The 8,129-nt window shown below is 50.6% G+C and overlaps 1 protein-coding gene across 4 annotated transcripts in view; it reads left to right on the forward strand.

Moving 5' to 3' along the window:
* Nucleotides 1–6,992, forward strand: part of PAX2 (paired box 2) — a 97,851-nt gene extending 90,859 nt beyond the window's left edge. For 2 of the 4 annotated variants that reach the window (XM_074295333.1, XM_074295331.1), the window contains exons 8-10: nucleotides 2,430–2,531; nucleotides 4,984–5,070; nucleotides 5,614–6,992. In XM_074295333.1, the coding sequence (XP_074151434.1) occupies nucleotides 2,430–2,531; nucleotides 4,984–5,070; nucleotides 5,614–5,735 (311 nt within the window). In that variant the 3' untranslated portion in view covers nucleotides 5,736–6,992. Of the gene's footprint in view, nucleotides 1–2,429; nucleotides 2,532–4,983; nucleotides 5,071–5,594 lie in introns of all 4 variants that reach the window. The other 2 variants (XM_074295334.1, XM_074295332.1) reach the window with 1 other exon arrangement.
* Nucleotides 6,993–8,129: the final 1,137 nt, after the last annotated feature.

An 8,129-nucleotide genomic window follows, 5' to 3' on the forward strand; every position in this document is an offset into this window, starting at 1 on the left:
GATAGGGAGATACAGCACCTAGATAAGTCAGGGTATATATATATATATAAATATATACATATATTGCGCTGAGGCAATTGGGATTAAGTGACTTGCTCAGGGTTACACAGCTAGGAAGTGTTAAGTGTCTAAGATCAGATTTGAACGAAGGTCCTCCTGACTTCAAGGTTGGTGCTTTATCCACCGCTCCAACTAGCTTCCCCCTTCCATATATAATCTTAAACAGACACATGAACATGTAACTATATGGCAAAATAATAAAAGATAGATGCAAATATAATGCTTTGTGAGATCTAAGAAGGGATGGATGGTGGGCTTTAAATGGTAGGATGACAACAGGCAGAATTTCAGTAGAGGGAGAGGTTGAGCAAATGCATAAATGTAGGAAAGCACAATGACTGGCAAATGGAAAACATTTAATGACTGCCCATTGATTGATAGAATTTAGAAAGCTCCTTGTGGACAGGGACTGTCTTGCTTTTTGTATTGGTATTCGGAATGCTTAATGGGGACCCCAGCATGTGGTAAACGCTTAATAAATGACTATTCTTTTATTCATTCTTCAAAGCATAGGACATGTGTGAGACAAAGTAATTTGGTTTGTCTGAATTGTAGTGTCATGGAGCTGGCACAAAATGGTGGAAAGTCTGGGATCCCAGGCAAAGAAGTTTGAACACTGTATGGTAGCCAATGGAAAGGCATTAAGGAGTTTTGAGTAGGAGTGACATTATCAGAAATATACATAAAGAGGATGAGTCTGGAGGTAGTGTAGTTATTATAATAGTCTAAGTGGGTGACAGTGGGATTAGAGGGAAAAAAGGATGATGTGAGTTATTGCAATAGGATAATTGATGGAACTTGCCAATTCTTCTGAAGTGAGAGGTGAAAGAAATGGAAGAGTCAAGTGTTAGCCCAACACTGCAAAGATAGGAAGCTGGGAAAACTGGGAATGACAGAAACAGTGAAGTCAGGAAAAAAAAAAAAAAACAGTATTAGCACAAAACAAGGAGCTCAGTTTCAAACATGTTGGGTTGGAGGGGTTGATGAGATATCCTGAGGTTGTGGGAAGAGGAGTCAGGGCCAGAAATGTTAATCTGATAGTCACCTGAATGGAGGTGTTAATCAAGCCTGTGGAAGAGATGACCAAGAGAGACAGTGTAGAGAGAAACAGTGGAGGGGCAGTTAGAGAGGTAAGAGAAGCAGGGGAGAGTGATCTCTCTGAAACCAATGGAGGAGTGAATGTTTAAAATGAGGGGTTGTCAACATCATCAAATACTGTCAAGAGATCAAGAAGAATGAGGACAAAGAAAGGTCACTAGGTCAGTAATTATGAAGTTTCTTATATCATCAGAGAGAGTAGTTTCAGTCAAAGATAAGGATTGAGTCAACAGCATTGTTCCAGACTGCTGTTTTTCTTTTTATAGGAATTTACAGGAATACTGAATATGCTAATACTGTAACAACTTTGCAAAAAAAAATTCTTTCTACTGTATATTTTAAAAGATAATTTTCTAAAGATCATATCCAAATAAATGTATTTTAGAAATTTGTTTTTAAATTATATCTAAAAAACAAGGAATTTCTAAGAATTATGCAACTCATTATTGTACAAAGTTATTAGTATGTTCTTAAATATGCTGTTCATCATTCTAAAATAAGCAAAAGTCACAATTTAATTTTGGGAGGGAGAATGTTTATATCTGAAATTCCAACCCACTTTTTTTTGGCCTTTATATCTAGCACAGGCATAACAATGAGAGAATAATTAAATGTTAAATTGTGTGGTACTGATTACCAGCACAATTAATCAACAGGTTTATTGAGCACCTGCTATATTCTTATTACTATGAGGAATACAGAAAAAGAAGACATAGAACCTGCCCTCAAGGATCATGTAGTCTTCCTGAAGAGGACAAACTATTAAGTGCTAAATTGTGTAAGGCAGAGTTAAAATGCTCAAAAAAGAGAGATCAATGAGAATTGTAGAAGTTTAGGAAAACTTCAAGAAAGAGTCAAAATCTTGAGCTGAGCCTTGAAGGATGGAAAGAATTTGAGAAGCCAGTGAAAGAAGGGAGCACTTTCATACTAAGTAATGGAAATAACACAAAAGTATTGAGTAGGGAGACAATAAGGACATCAACCTGATTAGACTGAAAGGAGCATGCTAGAAAGTAATAGAAAAATACCAGTGAAGAAGGGATAGAATCAGGCTAGGGAGGGCCTTGAATGGTGGGAAATAGGAACTCAATTCTTGAAAGTTCTTGAAAAGGGATGACATATTGAAAATAATAATTAAGGGTATGGGACTACCTGCCATCTAGGGGAGGGGGTGGAGGAAAGGAGGGGAAGAGTTTTTGCAAGAATCAATGTTGAAAAGTTACCCATGCATATGAATCAGCCCCTCACCCCTGTGCCTTGTCTCTTTTCAGGTCGTGACATGGCGAGTACTACCTTGCCCGGTTATCCCCCCCATGTTCCCCCCACTGGCCAGGGAAGCTACCCCACCTCTACCCTGGCAGGAATGGTGCCTGGTAGGTGATAAAAGCCACATCATGGGCTGGGGAGAAGGGGAGGGTTCGTGCCTGGGGAAACTAAATCAGAGGTGTTCTTCGAGGACGGATTCTCCCTGCCTTCCCATGTGACTTCTTTCCCAGCTGTCCCAAAGGGTGGTCCATTTCTGTGCTTCCCTTCCCTTCCTCTCCGTGTGGGCTGCATGGAGCCCAGGCTGGGACAAAGCCTTCAGGGTGTAGTTGCAGAGGTGCATATCTGTCCCCCACCATCCTGGGGGGGTCACCTCTTCTGTTACCTCACCCTTCTCCTTCCCCCCATCAGTGCCCAGAGGCCACTCAAGGCCCTGGCCAGATAGCAGGCTAGATACCCAGGCCAAGCTGAGGTGGCTTTGAAAAGCCTACCCTGGTTTCCATGGAAACCTGGAGTCAAGCACCATTTCTAGATAAATGTCAGTCACCTAGACAAAAGCACCCTGGCTAACACCAGCCCCCAGTGGGGAGGCTGGGAAGGGCAGGGCAGAGTAGCTCCCTTCCATCTGGCCGGGGACAATCTCCTAGGAGGTGGACTTGGGATCCAGGGCATGATCTGGGGTCAGAGGAGGATCCTGACCCAGGGAGACCAGCCAGAAATACAGCCACCACCTCCTGGAGATGCCCTGTGCCTCAATGTGGGGGGTGTCACAACCAACAACTCTCTTCCCTGGAAGAGGCAGCATCTCAGAGCCAAGTAGGTGGGGCGCAAAAGGTGATTTCTCTTGGCTACGACTGCCCCCATTTTCCCGGGTCTGGAGGATGGAGCACTGGAGAACGAGTTGGCTTTTCCAGTGGGTACAACCCATCCTTTAAGGAAACCCTTTTACCAAAATGATGAGGGTGGGCCTAGGTCCCCTCTCTTCCACACCCCTTTTTCCTACATGCTGGAGACTTATAATCTGGTTTAGAAGGGCACATCTGTGGTGATGTTTGTCCCAGGCCACACCCTGTAAACATAGGAGGGTACCAAGGGAATTGGGGGCACTGAATATGGAGGAGACCAGAAAACTGCTGGGACACGAAGAGGGAAATCTCAAGGGAGGAGACAAGTGGAGGAGAGGATGAGGACACTGGTAGGAAGTGGAGAGACCCCCTAGGAGGAGCAAGGGAGCAGGCAGATAAGGGGTAAGGGAGGGTAGGGGGTAAAATGAGTCAGTGGGAGGGAATTAGCCTGGGAGGGGGGGTAATAGGGAAGTGAGGGAGGGTGAAGGGAGGTGGGGGAGAGAGGCAGGGGAGCCGCAGTGGCAAGAGGGGAGTCGTTAAACAGAATCCAGTGCTGATGAGGAAATTACACTTGTTTCATTAGCGATCGGGGAAGGAGATAGCTCAGTTCCTCTTGGTCACAGTTGAGCTCAGAAGCTCATTATCCTGCTGCACGCATGCTTTCCCTCCTCGTCAATAAACAGGCTTTCCAGTGGCTGCATCCCCCCGCCACCCCCACCACCACCACCCCAGCTCCCTCTCTGAGAGGGGCTCCTTCTCCTCTACTTAACCTGCGCTGCGGGATCAGTGTAAACAGTCTGGGGTCATCACACAGGAGAAAGGGTGAGAGAAAAACTCAGAGGCCTGGCCTTTCTGAGAGGAGAGAGAAAGGGAGGAGGCAGAGGGACAGCCAGTGCCAGCTCCTGGGCATCATCTCACCCACCCCAAGTCTCTGGAGAGCTTGCCCTTCTCTTCAGGGCTGCCAGAGGCCCTAAGCATTGGGCTTCCTTCCCTCATTAGACCAAAGCAGTGTCCATCTTCTTTCTGTCTTGTACTATAATCTCTCTTCTCCAGTCCCCTGTAGTCCTAAAGAACCCATTTTAACCATATTGTAGTTGGCTCTGCCCACACTGATTTCCTCTGGGCATGACAATGGAGAAGAAACAGTTTTTGGGCTTTTTCTGTGTCCATGGACATAAAACAATGCTACCCCTCCCCGCTCCATTCCAGGCCATTCTCAACAGCACCAATTGTAGGAAAATGGGTTTCTTGCCCACTGGTTCGTTCTTGACAATGCAAGCCAGAAGTCTAGGTTCAGAGGATGGTCCAAGCCCTTCAGCTGGGTTTAGCCCACTGAGGATCTCAGGACCTCATGCTGATTCCCACTGGGCAGTGCCATCTCCCCAATAATAAGAGCAGCAGACAGTTCCAGGTTTCCCAGCCTTTAAAGGGAATCACCATCAGAAAAGGAGGGAAGCAAAACTTGATGAGCAGGTCTGCACTCATCTCCAGCAGCCTCTGGAAATATTCTTGACATCCAGACACCTTTGTCCTGGGACATCACTCGACAAGCTCCTCCCGGTCTGTTCCTCCCTAAGTCACCATCTATCTATCCATGCACGAGGATCACCCAGGGCTGGGTGTCAGAGGCTTCAGGTGCCCGTTCCAATGAGGATAACGCTGCTGTGAGGCATCGCTAGGACTCACTCCCTTCATGTCTCCTCTCCCCTCCCTGCAGGAAGTGAGTTCTCAGGCAACCCCTACAGCCACCCTCAGTACACAACCTACAACGAGGCCTGGAGATTCAGCAACCCGGCCTTACTAAGTGAGTACGGCCACCAGAATGTCTTGTCTGTCTGCCCCGATCCTGATTTTTAGCCCCACTCATGTCGGGAATGGGAAGATCTGGTGGGGGGCGGGGGGCGAAGGGGGGAGGTTAGCCCAGACCTGAGACTCAAAGCAGGCTCCTCCTTCATAGAGAGCAGGGAGTCTTCCCTCCTCCGTCCCAGAGGGGCTGGGCAGGGCAGGTAAACCTAAGTAAGCGCCCTTGTGACCAGTAATTCCCTGACTCCGAAGGTTTCAGCAAACGGGTAATGGACTTGCTGGTCCTTGTGCGTCCGGTGGGCCCGAAGCATTCGATCTCCCCGATCTAACCCGGTTTGCCTCTGGACGGGAATCCGGCCGAGGCCGGGAAAGGCCAAGTACCGAGGCCAGCAGAGCCCCCATTTCGGCCGTCCTCGCCCCTCCCGCCCCAATCAGTCCCGGGAGTTTCGGTTTGAGTTACTTTTCCTTTTTGTTCTCCTGTTTGTCCTCTCATCCAGCCCATTCTTCTCCTGTGTTAACTTCCAGGTTCCCCTTATTATTATAGTGCCACCCCCCGGGGCTCCGCCCCTGCCGCTGCTGCCGCTGCCTATGACCGCCACTAGTTACCGCGGAGACCACATCAAGCTTCAGGCCGACAGCTTCGGCCTGCACATTGTCCCCGTCTGAAGCCCGCCCGCCTGCTCGCCCGCTCGCTCGCCGCTGGCCTCTCTCCCGCCGCCGGCCTCTCTCCCGCCGCCCCTCACGGAGGGAGGGAGGACCCACGCCACGCCACGCGACGGGACGGGACGCTACGCCTCCCAGTCGGCCCCTGTCCTTCCCATTTCCCCTTCCCTTCTCCCGCAGTCTTTCTTTAAATCCGGGACCCGTTGAGACGGGACAGGCTGAGTCTCGGGAGGATCCCGCAGACCCCGCCTTTTGCCCCTCTCTGGACTCTGCCTCGCCGCCTTCAGCAGCCTCCTCTAGGTCCGCGGGGAGGGAGGCGTGGGGATGCGCCCTAGCCTGTCAGGCGCCCGCCTCCTCCCCTCTCGGCGCGCCTCCTCGGGCCGGGGCAGGGTCTCGTGGCGTTGGCGAGGGTGTAGGACGCCCAGCCTAGAATGGGGCTGCTAGCCTGGGCCTGGGCAAGTCGGGCGGGCTGGACTATAAGAGCGGGGACAGCATTCAGGCCCCGACCAACTCGCCGCGGTCAGGCCCGCCCTGGCCCGCCCCTCCCCATCCCGCCCCTGCGGGACCAGAAGGAGAGAGAGCGACTCGGTGTTAAGCCGCTTTGCCGGGAAGGCTTGGGGAAAGAAAATCTAGAACAAAAAAAGTTGTAAACTAAAGGAAAGAACTACCCACCTGACCCCGAGTGCGCTGGGCTCTCTCCCTCCATCCCCAGCCCAGGACGTAAGGGGGGATGTAATGCAGAAGGTCTGTGGAGCCTGAGGCCTGCGAGACTTCTCTCTGCTGGTGGGACACAGGGCAAAAGGCCCTTCCAGATAACCCGACTTAAGTCCGGTTCTTTCTTTTTCCCACCAAAACCGCCACACCCTGTACCATCTCTACCGCCCCCGTGGCTGTTTGTCGCTCTTTCCTGCCCCGAGCTCTGTGACACACCCGACCCTGCATCTCAGACGCCTCCCCACTCTATCTCAGCTTTTACAATCGTGTTCAATCTCAGTCAGGCTGGATCACCCTAGAGCAATGGGTCCCAGGCCCCGTCCCAACCCGGATTCTGGACTCAGCCCCTCAGTCTGGGGCTGGCCAGGTGGAACAGCCCTGGACCAGCATGGTCCGCTCCTCCTCCCCCGCGCAGCCGAGCCGTGGGGTTTGAGGTCCAAATCGGGTCAGAATAGGGCGGTATCTGAGCTCTCTCTGCCTGAGATAGGCTTGGGAGCCAGCAAGACTTCCACTAGTTGTGTCAGCGAGTCTGGGCAGGGACCTCAAATTCTACAATTATTTAACATTATGGTATTTGCAAAAAGAAAAAGAAAAAAAAAGCCTATGGCTGCTGCTTTATAGAAAGACGGTGTGTGTTGTGTGAAGGCGAATCCTCGTGTATATAAACCCTTCCAATGCCCCTCCCGACCTGGGCCATCCTGTATCGTAGTGACTAAAGCCACCCGCTGCCCGCCTGTAGATAAGCCCTGCTGTCTGTGCTGTGAGAGTCGCCGCTCACTTTGGGGGGGAGGGGGGAGGAGGGAAGAGATGGGGGGAGGGGGTACACAAGATACATACCCAATAAAGCACAGCACGTGGGGGAGGGGTGCGGGGCAGGGGGGGATTTTTTTTTAAGTTGCAAAAAAAAAAAAAAAAAAAAAAAGGTTTGAAAGAAAAGAAATCACTATGCAAAATGACTCCTGTGGACTCCTCTCCTGTGGTTGTTCCCTTTTAAACCATCTCTCTCGGTCCCGTGCTTCCGCCCCGTTTCTCTTTCTGTGTCTCTTTCCTCTAATACTGGCTTCTCCTTCACCATCTCCTCCCACCAGGCTTGACTTACCATCCTTGAGCTCTCAGTCCTGCCTGGCCCCCCGATCTGCACCCTCCTGTCTTGGGAAACTGATGGCTTGAACAGCCCCCTCCCCCCGCCCCGGGCCAGTAGCTGTCTTCTAATCTCTTTTTTCCTTCCTCTGTCCTTCTCCCTCTCCTTTTTCCTCCTTCCCTGCCTCTTTGCTTTCTTCTTCCTTCCTCTACACGCTTCCTCTCTCCACTCTGCTTCTCTTCTCTCTTTTTCTTTCCTTTCTCTCCTCTTCTGGTCCCTTCCCCAGAGCGGCTGTGCCTGCATGTTTCCTCACCTGTGGATAGTGACGACTCGAAATAACAGAAACAAAGTCAATAAAAAGTGAAAAAAAAAATTTTTTTTAACTGGAAGAGTGCGGAGCCCGAGCATCAGGGAGGCTTCCTCCAGCCTAACCCACCTGGCCGGTCTCTGAACTTTCTCCCAGAACTTTACCGAGAAAAGTGAGAAAACACAATGGTTTTAATGAACTGTCGGCGCCCCGGGGCGAACCCTGCCCTGAGCCTAGTCAGAACAACTGGCTGACAGGGCAGGGACCTGAGCCTGGGAGACTCGGAAAGTCACCC

The sequence above is a fragment of the Sminthopsis crassicaudata genome, chromosome 2 (assembly GCF_048593235.1).
Source record: "Sminthopsis crassicaudata isolate SCR6 chromosome 2, ASM4859323v1, whole genome shotgun sequence".
NCBI classification, from domain to species: Eukaryota; Metazoa; Chordata; class Mammalia; order Dasyuromorphia; family Dasyuridae; genus Sminthopsis; species Sminthopsis crassicaudata.